Below are 16444 nucleotides of genomic sequence, written 5' to 3' on the forward strand. Positions count from 1 at the left end.
AATGAGTGATTCCCAAATAGTTCTGATGACAACTGTCGTATGACATATTAGGTCTGGCAATGCTATTATTCCTCTCTCCCGATTTGTATTTTTAAAAATTATTTCCTCCTTGATTGTAGTTTTTTCCAGTGAACTTTGTTATTATTTTGTAGATATCTCCTTAGTAATTTGATGGGCAAAAAACTGTATTTGTAATTAATTCGAGTTGCATTCTCCTTCATTCCTATATTAGCATGGCCCAAACTTTAACAGTGAATCTTGCTTTATTTCTGTAAAGAATGTTTTGTAGTTTTATTTATATGAATCTTGCAAGTATCTTGATGGGTGAATTGTCAGGCATTTAATGTACTTGATAGTTATTTTAAATGGAATTTTTCTTATTTCTTTTCCTGGATTTTGTTAGTACTGTACAGAAACACTGATGATTTCTGCAGATTTATTTTGTATTCTGCTACCTTGCTGAAGCAATTACATATTTGTATAATCATATATTATACTTATATATTATATAATAATAATTATATATTATAATAAAAAATAATAATCTCAGTTTCTTTGCTGGTTTTCTGTTTTCTAAGTACATCATGTCAGCTGTCAAGAGATAATTTTGTCTACTTTTTGCTGATGTTTATATCTTGAATTTTATTCTATTGTGTTTCTGCTAGAGATATAATATTTCTAGAATTATGTCAAATAATTGGGGGACAGTTGGGAATACCTTTGCTTTATTTGTATTGGAAAAGCTGCTAGTGTTTCTCTATTACAAACAGCTCTCAGTTTTAAAATATATGTTTTTGGTTATATTAAACAAGGAGTCTTCCATGTGAACATTTTTTCGTTTAAAAAATAGAGATTTTTCTTTTGTCCAAGAATTTTTGTGCATCTATTGAAATAATCATTTAGTATTTGTTATCTTTGTTGTTTATATGATTAATTATACTAATTGTTTTCCTAATGTTGAATTATTCTTGCATCCATCCCTGGTTATAGTGAATTATTTTCTGCATATATTGTGTTAGTATACTTGTGAGGATTTTTAAAGATTGCATGAATATTCATTAGAGAGATTGTCCTATATTCCTTTTCTCTTCTTTGTTTGTCTCTGCTTTAGACATCTCTCAGGACCATATTTGTCTCCATAAAAGGAGTCTGATAAAGGGCCATTTATTTCTGTTCTGGAGAATAATATGTGTAGCATAAGTGTTAATTGCTTTTTAAATATTCAATAGCCTTCACTTTGAAATCTGTCTGGTCCAGTATTCCTTCCTTCCACCTTTGGCAATTCATTTAGGGTTCACTCAGTTTATTTTTCTGAGGCTGAGTTGTTTTAAAACATCTTTTTCTTGTTTTGTTAGTGTGGACATTTTATATTTTCATACAAACTCATGAACTTGCTTTGAGTTTTCAGTTTTGCTGACTTTTCCTCTAGTTCCATATATCCAGTCACCCACGAGACTTTTCCATTATTTTTAAAATTAAACTTAATTCCCCCATGAAATTTTCTTTTCCAAAAATCTTACTCTATCTTTGGAATCAAACTTTTCCATTTTTCTAGATTAAACAACTTGTATTCTCTTCTAATTCTTTATCTTCTATATTCAAATTTATCATCAAGTTCTATCATTTTTTCTCTTGAACCATCCCACAGATGTATTCCTTTTCTATCCCCACTATTTTTCCCAGTCTAGGATCTAATTTATTCACTCAAAAAATATTTAATTGAATGCTTATGTTCAAGACATTGGTTTATGGAGGATCCAAAAATAAATAAGATATAGGTAGGTCCTGCACTCACTTCATCTTATCTTATGATTTGCTAGGAGAGACAGGACATATTCATGATTAACTACAATATATTTCCATGGTTTTCATAGTTGATTTTAATCTTTCCTTTCTTTAGTCTCTTTTATGCACCTAGGACAGCTAGTCCAGCTGTCCTAAAACACTGTTTTCATTATATCATCCTATGCTCAAAAAATTGAGAGGCAGTGGATAGAATGCTAAAGCTGTTCTCAGGAAGATGTAAGTTTGAGTCCTGCTTCAGGCACTTACTAGCTGTGTGACCCTGGGCACAGCTCTTAGCCTCAAGTCTATTTCAGTTTCCTTATCTGTAAAATAAGGATAACAGATGGTACAGTGTATACAGTACCAGGTCTGCATAGGAACACTCATCTTCCTGAATTAAAATATGGACTCAGGCACTTACTAGCTGTGTGATACTGGGCAAGTCACTTGATCCTGTATGTCTCCATTTCCTCATGTAGAAAATGAGCTTGGAGAAGGAAATGGCAAACCACTTTAGTATCTTTGCTAAGAAAACCCCGAATGGAGTTATGAAGAGTTGGACACAACTGAAAATGACTGAACAATGAAAATGAAAAAAAAAATGGGAATAATAATACCATCTGCTTCACAGGGTTAAAAGAACATGTGTAAAGTGCTTTGCAAACTTTCGAGCACTATATAAATATTAGTTATTATTTCTGCTAGAGATATAATTGTGTCAAATAATTGAGAGGGGACAGGGGTATCCTTGCTTTATCACTATTGGTACTGGGAAAGCTGCTACTGTTTCTTCATTGAAAACAAATCTTGGCTTTAAATATATGTTCTTGATAATATTAAAGAAGGGCTCTTGCATGCTTGCTTATATGTTTTTTAGTTTAAGTGTTTGCTTTTTAAACATAAACAAGAGCTACGGTGGGTTTTAGTACCTAGTGAATCGTGTTGAAGATCCTGTATCTGGCATTCAAGGCCCTCCATAATTTGGCTTTGTCCTACCTATCTAATCTTATTCAGTCCACTCACCTCACCATCCTTTGCATATATTCCCCACTCTAGTTTCTGTCTCTGTGCTTGTGTTCATTATCTAAATTTCTTGCCAGAATGTATGAACATATGGAATTCACTCCTTCCCCTTCAATCCTCTAAATTCTTATTCTTTAAGGCCCTGAAGGTCTAAAACACTCAATGTCCTCCTCCAGAATACTCTAGCCTATAGCGACCTCTCTCTGCTTCATGCTTTCCTATTGTGATAGTCAGTACCACATAACCTAGCACTTGTGATCTCTTTCTGGCATGTTCCTGTTTCCCTGTTTAGAATGCAAGTATCTTGAGGACTGAGACCATGACTTACACATTTATATTACCCACAATACGTTGAACAGTAAGGTACATAGATTGGTTTATCCATTCTCACTGATTTGGGTCTTTTACTCAAGACCAGAGGGATTCTAAATTTATTTCCACATTTTAGAGATGGGCAAATTTTTTTCTTGAGGAGGGAAAACTCTGAAAGGTATGGGTAGCCCCAATAACTAGAAGTGCTAGAAACAAATTAGCTAGTTAACAGATGGGACTAATGAACAGCAAGAAGGATTAAGAGGAGGGGGAAGTTGAATGAGCCAGGGATTCTCTTTCTGGGGAGAGGAGAGACAAGGGACACCAAAGGCTCTTTGAGGAGGACCTGGCTTATTTATTCTACAGGAACATCTGCAGCTGCGGCTATCTATTCAATCATAACTATTCAGCAATTCTATAGCACTTTACATGTGCTATAGAATCCATTTTATCCATGTTCCATCCCAGTAGGGAGAGAATAATAGCCTCTCTCCTAGAGGGAAGGGAATGACATTCTTGTCATTTGGATGTTGAGGAGTATTAGTTGGGGTCAGAGATAGGAAATCATAGCCACGAAATTCTGGAACTGTCACTGAGTGTGTCTCTTCCTGAATTACAGCTGTTCTTTCAAGCTTCCCTCTAGGCTGGCCTTACAAATGTAATGATAATGCCTCACTTTTATATGGTCCTTTTGGTCTCCATATTCATGATCTACTTTGATCCCTACAACAAACAGGTAAAGTAGACAGGATAGATATTATTATTCTACTATTCCATTCTTTCTCCCAATAATTTTGTTGTTGTCATTTTTATTCATGTTTGACTCTTCATTACCCCATTTGGGGTTTTCTGTGTAAAGATACTGGAGTGGATTGCCATTTTCTTCTTCATCTCATTTTACATATGAGGAACTGAAAGTGACTTGCCCAGGGTCACATAGCTAGTAAGTATCTGAGACCAGATTTGAACTCACAAAGATGACTTCCTGACTTTGAGTCTGGCACTCTATCTACTGTTCTACCTAGCTACCCCACTTCCAATAATAGTAGAAAGAAATTTAGGAACAAAACAGGTAAATGACTTATGTAAAGGACTAGCTAAGACTAAAACAAACCACTATTTTCCATTAGGAACCCCCCAACATTTATTAAATTCTAATTATACACTGGGGCTTGGCTTAGGTGCTGAGGATAAAAAGATAAAATAGGTATGAATTAAGCCCCTTCTGTGTGCTTAACATAGGAAACATAGGGATTTCAGAATGTGTTTTATCATCTTAGATTATAGTGTATATATTATATCCCTCACCAGTATGCTGCATGAGTGCAGGGATTACCCCATCTAAGATTTACATTTCCCTCAGTTACTATCATTGTGTATTATAAACAATTGGTCTTTATTAAATGCTTATTGAATTAGAAAAACTGAACATAATCAGTTCCTGTTTTCTATTCTTTATGCCTAGAACTTTGAGGTGCTGATGGCTTTGCCACATTCAGGAGAAGGAAGCAACAGGATTGGGAACAGGGCAGCCTTGGAACTGATATGAAGAGATGATTTTATAAGAATCATTATCATCATCACCATCACCATCACCTTCTTCTTCTTCTTCTTCTTCTTCTTCTTCTTCTTCTTCTTCTTCTTCTTCTTCTTCTTCTTCTTCTTCTTCTTCTTCTTCTTCTTCTTCTTCTTCTTCTTCTTCTCCTTCTTCTCCTCCTCCTCCTCCTCCTACTCCTCCTCCTCCTCCTCCTTCCTACCTATATCCCCATTTTCTCAACCATACACATTCCTATTTTTACATTTTCAAAGTTCAAAATATGCCTTGAACAGGGTTTATCACAAACTCTGGTCTCAAAGCAGCCCCACTATTCGTAAATCGTGACAAGGCAGAAGCTAGGTAAGAGAAGGAAGTGGTCATTGAGGAGGGGAAATGAGGAATATTCTTACTCAACTGGGCCTTTTTTCCCTTGATGAACCATCTGATCAGACAATTATGGATCTAGAGTTGAAAGGGGACTTCGAGGACATTCAATCCAGTCCTTTCATTTTACAAAGAAGAAACTAAGAGTTCAAATGATGCAGGTAGTAAGGAGTAGAGCCAGGTTTCAAACTCACATCTTTAAACTCAAAATATGGTCCTCTTTCCATAGCGCCACACCATTTGAGTCACCTGTGAGCCTTGAGTGGGAGGGTAAGAATAAGTACTACCGTGTTTCCTTGATAATAAGACCTATCCCGAAAATAAGCCCTCCCCTTACTGTGTAAGATTCCTCTAAAATAAGCCCTCCCCCGAAAATAAGCCCTATTGAGATTGCTACTGTAGTGAAGGTGATCCCCTGCACTACACGCTACATTACGGTACCCTCTGTATCCACCGTCCCCCCCTCCCCCGGTGAAACGCACGCCGCACTCCGAGCTGCATCCAATCAGAGCTGCAGCAGTGAGCACGTCATCCTGTTCTTTATTGAATTCATTATTGAATAAAGGTACTTTTTTTGTTCACATTTACCTGTTTATTAAAATTGCTGTCAATGTTCATTAAAATAAGCCCTCTGGTGTTTTTCTGTCCAAAAAATTAATAAGACAGTGTCTTATTATCGGGGAAACATGGTATTAGGGGAACTCTTGAAGAGCTGGAGAGGGGCAGGGGCAATGAAGTGATTCCGAGGGGGGAGACTCTCTACTTCAGAGGCACAGGACTCACTGCATTTTCTTGCCCTTGTCTATCTCCAGCTCTTCAAGAGTTGCCCTAGTACTACCTACGTAGATGAATATGTGTGTGAGTATACACACATACAGTTAGATAAAATAAAATGGAGGAAGTAGAAGGAATGAGTGAAAATCAGTTCCAGAATTGCGTGTATTTTTAGATATTTGTCTATTTAATGAACAATTTTGCTCATCTTTTTCTTCCACTTTTTCTTAAAAAGAAAAAACAATTCTTGCTATATAAGATGCCTTTCTCCCAGAGAGTCATTTCATAAAATAGAAGGGATATGGGGGATTTTTCTAAGAAGGGAGAGGGAGAAACACAGGAGGAAATTTAGTTGATATAAAATAAAAAAGCTACCAATAAAATTTTGTTAAAAAAATCCTTTCCAGGGGCAGTTAGGTGGCACAGTGAATAGAGCACCCACCCTGAAGTCAGGAGGACCTGAGTTCAAATATGGCCTTAGAGACTTGACATTTAACTAGCTGTGTGACCTTGGGCAAGTCACTTAATCCCAAATGCCTGGCCTTTCCCCCTCAAAAATCATTTCCAGAGACAGTCCAAGACTCATTAGTTCAAGTGGGGACTCCCTGGTTTCCATAACAAAATCTACATCCATTCTCATTCCTGTCATTTTGGAAGCGCTATGAGGTCATAGCTGACAAAACCAAACTGAGTAAAGAGAGACCACAGTGCACATTCATGCCTTTACGACCTATGCAGTCCAATCTCACAAACATTTATTAAGCACTTACTACATGCAAGGCAGTGTGTGAAGCAATGGGGATACTGCTTGGCGATAAGCTGGAGAAGGTTTGGGATAAGACATGAGCCTGGAGTAATTCACTGCATTCAATTTCTACATTCTTCCCACTCCCACAAATGTATCACCGATAACATGTTTTCTCATTATGAATTAATCAGCTTGTGATAACCAGATTTGAACCTATGTTAAGTTTTTAGGCTCTGTCTCTATTTTAGCAAACCTAGGAGACCCTGTAATTATTTGTTAGGAGAGTACAGGTGCTGTTTCCCTTCCTTCCCACTCATTTGCTGGATGACAAGTCCCTGTAAGATTGAAAAAATTTTTTACCTCCAAGGCAAGTACCACATCATGGGTTTGCTTGTTGGCAAACACTTACAAGCCAAGTCTTTGTGGGGGCAGAGAAATTTTGATTCCCTAGTATGCTTAGGGAATAGAAGATTACAGTTAATTGAGAATAATTTTTTTTTTGCGTGTTTTCAGATCCCATTCTTTAAACATTTCTAAAACTGATTAAATCACATTTGTTTCAGTGAGGACAACCTGCTGAACATAACTGATAATTTAAAAACTGAATATCTGTGGTAAGGCATCACTATAGAATATCAGCTCTCAGGATTATAGATGTAGAAGGTACAGGAGATTGGGTTCAAGGTGGACTGATTCCAGAATATATGTCCCCCAGAAACTACCTTTTTGAAATATCATTTACTGATTACTCTCTAATAAAAGAGCAATAAGTTAGTTGGTTAAAAAGTTCTGGTTAGTTACAAGTCCTTTCATTGAGGTGACTCATGGCTGACCTGGTCTTAGATCACTTCCTTATCAGAAAATGCTCAATGTAAAGCTAGCTTCTAGTTGTCTCTGTTTCCCTGGGACAAAGACTCATAAAGGGAAGGTAGATAGCTGGCTTGGGAGCCACAAAGACTTGGGTTCAAGTCTTCCTTCTGATACATACTGGTTGTGTGACCCTGGTCAAGTCAACTAACCTTGTCTAGAGACTCAGAGACCACAAGTTATAAAGAAGATGCCAACCCAAATTAGTAGAGAGAGTTTCCTCTTCTGAGAGTTCCTCTTGTAATGAAATCACAGATCCAGTTCCATCCAAGGGAAGTTAATTAGAGCTTATGGGAAATAAGTAAATCTTTATTAATATGTATTTGCCTCTATGGCTCAACTTTGGGTTACAGGATTAGGAGTACCCAGCTTGATAATAATAGCTAGCATTTATATAGCTCTATAAAGATCTGTAAGGTACTTTACAAGTACCTCATTTTTGTCCTCACAACAACCCTGAGACTTATGGCCTTTCTCTCTGTCCATCCAGCTATGATAGATTGAGGGGTAGGAACTATTATTATCCCCATTTTGCAGATGGGGAAACTGAGGCAGACAGAGATCAAGTGACTTGCCCAGGATCACACAGGCAGTAAGTGTCTGAAATAAAATTTGAATTCAGTTCCTCCTGACTTCAGGCTCAGTACTCTCTCCACTGTACAACCCAGAAAGCTGTCTTTTACAAAGGAACATGCAGTTGTTCTTTTAAAAGCAAAAAAAAAAAAAAAAGAAAAAAGAAAGCAATATTGAATTCCATATATTCTTTTACACAGGTTGGCCCTTTTTTGGGGGAAATTTAATTCCCCTTTGTGCAAGTTCTAACCTAGATATACTTGTGATTTTCTTTCTGTCCATTCACTTATGGTGGACTAACTTTCTGAAACCTTTGTGTTTGGTGTAAATTTAGTTTTCAAATAAAGCTTTGGACCATTACAGGGAGATGACAAAGGAGGCAATCTGAGGACTCTTCTGCAGAGACCATGCCATCCTGTGGGATACTGACAATCTCTTTTTCCCAAGGGGTTAAGAAAGGGAGGAAAAAGCTGGATAAAGCAAAAATTTGAGTCACGGATCTAGGTGAGACTTCTGAAGAGAGAAACTTTAAAGTGATCACTCTCCCCAGAAACTATTTCTAATAACCTGGATTGATTTTCCTTCTCTTCTTCAACAAGACTAAGCCAGGTAATTTGAAGCACAGACTCAACCACCCTCCCTTAAGAGTACTGGATGGAGATCTATTTGAATCACCACTATTTACTATCTGTGTGATCCCCTCAAAAAGATCATTAAGCTTTCTGTGCCTCAGTTTTCTCACCTACAAAATGAGGGGGTTGGATTACATGATCTCTAAGATACTCTAAATCTAGGATTCCCTGAATAAGACACGTAGAGAAGCATGCTGGATTTTCAGCTTTGACCACTGTAAATGAAGTTCTGGAGGAGCAATCCCATTAGTCAGCCCTTAATGACCTCTGTCCTCAACCTGGAAGACCCTCCCTAATGACCCCTCAGTTACTACCTCATTCTTGGCCTCCATTTTTTCATCTGTAAAATGAGAAGGTTGGATCAGATGATCTTTTAAGTTCCCTGTAGTTCTAATCCTATGTTCCTAGGAGCTGCCAATTTCTTAACAGCAGTCACCCACAACAGCCTGTTGAAGAGGGAGGATCTGCTATAGAGACTTTACTCAAAGCATTTTTTCTGACTCCAAAAATTAATGTTAGAGCTGCATGGTGGGACAGAACTTACAAGGATTTCAATTTCTGAGGCTGTGCATGCTATTGGCAGAAATTTGCAGCCAATTTTGGTATATTTTGGACAAGATGGACGCAGTTTCCTACCTCCCATTAAACTACAGATTTTTTTTTTTAGTGAGGCAAGCAGGGTTAAATGACTTGCCCAGGGTCACACAGCTAGTAAGTGTCAAGCTATAGATTTTGAAGCAGAAACCAACACTTTCTTCTCATTCCCCTATGCTTTAGCATCTAATGCTTTTTACCCAGGATTACTTTTTAAAAGCCAACATTTATATCATACTCTAAGTACTCCTTTGACCCTTAAAACAATGCTTTGAGGTGGGTGCCATTATTATTTCCATTTTACAGATAAGGAAAGTGAGGTTGAAAGAATAAAGTGATTTGCAAAGGGTCATGTAGACAGTAAGTGCCTGAGTACCTATCTGACCTCAGATTTTCCCAATTCTAGATCTGGCACTCTAACTGCTACCCCATGTAGCTACCTAGCCAGGCAATACAAAGTAACAAAAGTTTACAAGGGCCTCCCAGAAAAGAATGCATCCCATGGGGAAGTTTAGGATCAGGCACTTTCTCAAAAGACATAATTGTGCTTACTCTTCATTTTTTCTTGGATTTAAATAGCATATTTCTTGTAGAAATGGCTATGGTATAAGTGACATTAACTAGGATGTATGTACGTATGTGTGTGTGTATATATATATATATATATATATACACACACACACACACACATTATGAAACAGAGATATGATTAGCATCCATTGTGGTCAATACCAGGACTGACAATGATAAATAGCTATACTGAAAGAATGAAATTGCGAAGGGTAATCATCTTCAAAAAAGAATTCGTATAAACCTCCTTTTTTCACACAAAACAAAAGTGGTAGCAGCTTTCAGTTTCAAAGGCTGAGAAATTAGCATCCTAAGCATTACTCTTGGACATAACCTAAGATCTTGGATTTGGATCCCTCCATATTTTCCATCCTCTTAAAGGAATTAAAAAACAAAGACAGTGTGTTTTGCACATGTCAGGTACACTTAGTATTTCTTGAATGAATAAATGGATGGATGAATGTTTATAACTGATGATCACTTTCAGAAACAAAGTATACATAATATATACTGTGCTGAAAACCTAAATACGTATAACAGAATCTTGATATTTTAGGAAAGCAAAATGTATAAAAATCTATTCTTGTTAATGACTCAGTCACGTATTTTTAACCCCACCCCCAAATTTCTGGTAAATAAAAATCATGTTATCCTTAGACAGTGGTAGAGATCATTTGCCAGTGGAACAGAATCTGTTATTTGATGGAAGTCCTGATTTTTCTTTCATTGATTTATAATTCCATCATTTTGCCTAGGTGGAGTGGTATTGGGGGAGAGGGAAAGAGTTCAAATAATAAAATGGTGACAAAGCTACAAAAGCTAGGAAATTCAAAGTAAAAGGAGCAGCTAATGAAAATTTTGAAAGAGAGAAACCAAATATTATTGCTGAGTTAAAAATCCTTATAAGAAGTGAGGTTAATATAGGAAATATTATTACAACACCAACTCTAGATGCTTTTTCCTCTGTAATTAAATTTTCTTCAATTCTACCTCATCAGACTTCTTGAGATTACTAGGGACACATCAATAGCTAATTACTCTCGATGAAGCGTTTTACAAATTGTATTTTCTCCTACCTCTGTGTTCTTTGTAACTGGAACATTGTTAGCAAAATGTTAGCAGTTGCCAGCAAAGCGTTGTCTGCTCAGCAATGGCAGAATGATCCTGGTCTTGCTCACTTTGCATGAGACAGAGCCATTCCCCCAAATGGAAAAATGCAAGTTAGAAATGGGGCACAGCTTAACCTTTGAAGTAATTCCAACTAGGGCTTTTGGCTACTCTTTGTATTGACTGATGTTGGAACAGCTAGGGAGAAGGGAGTAAGGCTGTTCTCTCCATCATTTCTGTGTGTCACTCATATATTTTTTGTTGTTGCTGAGTCATTTTCAGTCTTGTTTGATTCTTCATTTGGAATTTTCTTGGCAAAGATACTGGAATAGTTTGCCATTCCCTTCTTCAGCTCTTTTTACAGATGAGGAAACTAAGGCAAACAGGGTTAAGTACCTTGCTCAGGGTTGGACAACCAAGAAAGTGTCAGGTCAGATTTGAACTTATAAAGATGAGTCTTCCTGACTCTAGGCCAGGCACTCTATATCCACTGTGTCACCTAGCTGCTAGATGTATGTGTGTGTGTGTGTGTGTGTGTGTGTGTGTGTGTGTGTGTACTCACATGTGTGCATGTCAAGCTAAGGGTTAAAAGTAATCAATCAGTGAGTAAAAAAAAAACTTTTATTAAGCACCTACTATGTTACAGGTAATGTGCTAAATGCTGGTAATAAAAAGAATGGCAAAAGACAGTGCCTATTCCTATCACTACCCTGGAAATTTAGAAGGGAAAGGTGGCTTTTTAATTCCCAACCTCTGTCCCCAGGTAGCCCTGGGAATGTCAGAATTCCATGAATGGTCTGAACAATAATCGGTAGGTTATAGACTCAATGGACAATCTACATCTGCATCAGTCTATGCTTTCACCTCAGTCATCATAATTAGGAAGAAAGGAGGCTAATATAATTTACATACATGCAAATTAATGTATCCCCTTCTAGAAGTTATTTTGGCCCCTAGGGCCAAAATTCTATCTTCCTTCCCCACACTGTGCCTTTTCAAAATTGACAGCCAGCATGTTGTTACTGATGAACTAACAATGGCTGAAATGCATTTCTTGGCTTCTCTTGTTTATTGTTGTTTAAATGGAAACGTGCAACTTAAAAAGTAAAAAAACAAAAATAATGCAGGGGAAAAAAATGGGCACATTAGGTGTCCTGCTGAGAAATATGTTAAGTCAGACCCCTCTGGGGGAAAATTAGAGTGCATTAGCTCTCAGCAGTTGCCTGGTGATGTTGGTATTGCATGAATGGCAAGATTCCCTGATAGCAAAATGCCTGGCTCAGTTTATTTTCCATCCCATAATAAATATGATCAAGAACTTCAGGAGGCTCGATGGGAGAGTTTCATCTGTCTGGTATATATTAAATATTAGACAGATGGAGTTGCCTAAGCATGAAGGGAGAAATGAAGAAGCTATTTACAGCAAAAAAGCTGGATTTTACCTCACTGAGGGAAATACTGGAAACACAAAAGATGTACTGTCCCAGTGTGGTCTTCATATACCTGAAATACATGCCAGGCATCTGAAGAATGTAGAGGCAGCATGGGGTTGAGGGGGAGAATGCTTGGATTGGAATCAGAAAATGTGGGTTTGAATCCTGGCTTACTAGCTATGTGAAATTGGGCAAATCATTTGATCTCTCTGGGCTTTAGGTTTCTTATGGGGACATCACTTGCATTACCTTTTTATAGGGTTATTGTGAGGAAAGTGGAGCCTAAAGCACTATAGAAATGGGAGTTCTTTGTATTACTGTTGGTAGTAGCATTGTTAGTATTATTACTATTACTCCTAACACTTGTTTTTCAGTCATTTCTGACTCTTGGTGACCCCATTTGGGGCTTTCTTGGCAGAGAGATACTGGAGTGGCTTGCCAATTTCCTTCTACAGCTCATTTTATAAATGAGGAACTGAGGCCAATAGGGTTAAGTGATTTACCCAGGATCACACAAAAGTGTCTGAGGTTGTATTTGAATTCGTGGAGATAAGACTTTTTGATTCCAAGCTCAATACTCTATCCACTTCACCACTTACTACCCCACCACCACACCACCACTACTATCATAGAAAAAACATTTATGCAACAGGTAAAAGCATATCTTCCTAGAAATGATCTAAGTGAAAGGCACTTACCTGGCTTAATAGGCTGCTTGTTAGAGAAGGTCAGAGGAGTAACAAGGAATTTGGTTTCAGCAACTGGCACCCAGTGATGCAGAATTTTGACAGTCCAAACTCCAGGTCGAAGGGGCAAGTTCAAAGGTGGTTTGTAATGTGTAAACTCAGCACTGGACTCAATCAAGATGTCATAAGTGGCTGCAATGACATTGACAGGATCGACCCAAATGACAGTCACTGTCACATTGGGTCCCTTCCCCCATTTCTGCATCCCTACTGGTTCATCCATTGGCCCAAGGAGTCCTCCAAAGTTACGGAATATCCTCTCCTTGGCATCCCAGTCAGTGCCAATCTAAAATAAAAGAAGAGTTTGTGAAATCAACTTGTATGGTGAACTATGGGATGGGTCTCAAGTTCTTTGAGTTAATTTTATTTCATATAGGTCATAGAGCAAAGACCAGTGTATCCCCAAAGGGGATAAGTTTTTTTTTTTTTTTTTGCTTTTTTGGAGGGGGGAAGGCAGGGCAATTGGGGTTAAGTAACTTGCCCAAGGTCACAGGGCTAGTAGTTAAGTGTCTGAGGCTGGATTTGGACCCACGTCCTCCTTACTCCAGGGCCAGTGCTCTATTCACTGTGCCATCTAGCCACCCCAGAGGATAAGTTGTTCCATGACACCTTGCAAACCTTGGTTGTTAGTGATTTTAAGACTATGGCAACAAAACTTCCTTGGTATAGAAATCATTCTTTTAAAGAAGACCTTAAAAACATGAATAAAGGTAGCACTGCAGTTAATAATGAAGATATATATATATAGCTGCTCAGAGTTCTTTGATATCTGGAAAATTGTTCTAGTAAACAGATGTTGTCATATTTTCCTCCAGCAGCCTAGCTGGTCAGAGAGATTTGGTAATAGAGAATCAATCAATGAGCATCTTTTAAAGTTCTTACTGTGCACCAGACACTGTACTAGGTGCTGGGAATAGAAAGAAAAAAAATGAATTTTTCCTCTTAAGGAGCTTACATCCTATGGGGGAGACATGTATATATAGAAGTATAAAACAGAATAAATAGAAAAGAAATACATGACAGGTTCAAGGAAGTTAGGGAGGGAAAGCTGGAAGATCAGAAAAGGCTTTATAGAGAAACTGAACCTTGAGCTGAGTAAGATTGAAGGAATTTTAGAATTCTGTGAGATGAAGGTGAGTGAGGAGGGTGTGCACAAGAGATGGCCAGAAAGAGGAGATGTAGTACCATATGTAAGGGATAGAGAGAAGGCCATTTGGGTCAGATAATAAAATGTAGAAAGGGGAGTAAGGTGTAATGAGGCTGGAAATACAGCTTAGGGTTAGGGTGTAACAGACTTTAAAAATCTAACAGAAGAGTTAAAATTTTATTTCAGAGGCAATAGAGAGAACTTAAGTTTACTGAGTATGAGACTGACATGGTCAGATTTGTACGTATGGAAAATTACTTTTGTAGCTGTGCAGGGGATGAATTAGAATGGGATGAGATACAGAGGGAGGCCAAAGCAGAGGCCATTATAATAGTCCATGTGATGTGTGATGAAGGTCTGATCTAAGGAGGTGGGGATGTGAGGAGACAGAAGGGGTTGGGTGAGAGAAATGATGGTATGGAGGTAGACAGAAATGGCAAGATTTAGTAAGTAGCCAAATATGTGGGGCAGGGGGCAGTGAGAAGCTGAGAATAATGATAAGGCTACAGATCTGGGAGACTGGAAGAATAGTGATGACCTCAACAGAAATAGAGAATCTGGTAGAGGAGTGGGTCTAGGGGGGTAAGAGAAGAGATTCACTTTTGACCTGTAGAGTTTGAAACATGTTTGAAATGGTCAATAGACAACTGGTAATTTGTGACTGGAAGTCAGGGGAGAGATTGAGGCTGGATTATCTGCAAAGAAATGATAATTATGAAATTACTAAGAGAGAATACAAAGAGAAATAAGGAGAACAGATGGTCCAAACAGAACCTTGGAGAATGCCCACAGTTAGGGAGTGTGATATGGAGGTGGCAAAGGAGATTGAATGGTCAGATAGGTAGGAGAAAGACCAAGAATAGTGTCATGAACACCTAGAGAGGAAAGAATATTTGGAAGGAGGTGTTCAATAGAATCAAATGCAACAGAGAAGTTAAAAAAAAATAATTTTAGGACTGAGAAAAGGTAATCAGTTTTGGAAGTTAAGAGATTATTGGTTTCAATTGAGGGATGAGGTTGGAAGTGAGATTGCAAAGGATGGAAGAGTGAATAAGAAGAGATGATTTGAAAACAATGGAGGGGGGGAGGGAAGGAGGGAGGGAGGATGTGTCTAGGGGGGCAATCTGATGAAGAGAATGGGATCAAGGGTGAGGAAAAGAGTTACCTCATTATTTAGATCTGTAGGAAAGGAGAATGAGGTGTTAGGCGCTTTGGGGATAAAGAAAAATAGAGAAGAGAGAGTTCACAGTAAATGATCTCAACTTTCTTAGTAAATAAAAAGTGAGAAAGATACATAGCAGAATATTGACAAAAAATTACTTTCATGGAAGAAATAGTATAAATAACATTATTGATGACATGTGTAACTGATAAAGAAGGTGAGATTCTGGTCATGCAGCAAAAATGAGACATAACAAATGGACATCCCATGGGCTATATCTCTACCTTTAATATATTAAAAGCAAAAGACTTCTAGTATATTGGGACAATCCTTTAATGACTATTTATAGAGAGTCATAGCACAAGAGTCACACAGGATGATGAATAAATGAATGAATGAATGAACAAATGAATGAAAAACATTTATTGCCCTTCTGATTCCAAGAATAGTGCTCCTTGCCATTATATCATGCTGCTTCTAATTCTAAAATAAACTATTAAAATAAAATAAAATATTAAGAGTATGACCTGCTCTAAGAACATTTCAAATTGGCCATCCCTGAACCACTTCCACTGAACTCATTGTTTCCCCCCAAACTACCCCTTTCTGAATTTGTTTATTTTTTGTTCTGCATCACTGTCCTTTCAGTTACCTAGGCTTGCAACCTCAGGGTTGTGTCGGAATCCTCCTTTTGATTTACCCCATATATCCACTCTGTTGTCAAAACTTGCTTCTACTGCCACAACATATCAATCCCCATTCTCCCTATTCAGCTAGGCAATGGACTAGTCTGAAAATGTACTAGGTTGTGAAGAACCCCGTTACCTCTAGGAGCAAATATAAAACCTGATGTTTGGCATCCTTACTACAGATTATTCTTCTTTATACATGTTAAAATTTAGCCCAATTGGTCTTCTTACTCTTTCTTATACATGGCTCTCATCTCCTTGCCTTTGCAAAGGGTTCCATTCTCTTTCTGACTGTTCCAGAATTGAAGGAATACATATTTCTCATGGTTTCTTCAATTATCAACCCGAAGTCCCAGTCTAT

General features: G+C 37.8%; 1 protein-coding gene across 1 annotated transcript in view; it reads right to left on the reverse strand.

Annotated features, from left to right (window-relative positions):
* XYLT1 (xylosyltransferase 1) overlaps nt 1-16444 on the reverse strand; it is a 438827-nt gene that overhangs the window by 11183 nt on the left and 411200 nt on the right. Inside the window, exon 11 of the mRNA XM_069085297.1 lies at nt 13038-13371. Within this exon, the coding sequence (XP_068941398.1) occupies nt 13038-13371 (334 nt within the window). The remainder of the gene's footprint in view (nt 1-13037; nt 13372-16444) is intronic.

The sequence above is a fragment of the Petaurus breviceps genome, unplaced genomic scaffold (genome assembly GCF_028583685.1).
Source record: "Petaurus breviceps papuanus isolate PSGF00001 unplaced genomic scaffold, PetGlider_PUasm1.0 175, whole genome shotgun sequence".
Classification (NCBI taxonomy): domain Eukaryota; kingdom Metazoa; phylum Chordata; class Mammalia; order Diprotodontia; family Petauridae; genus Petaurus; species Petaurus breviceps.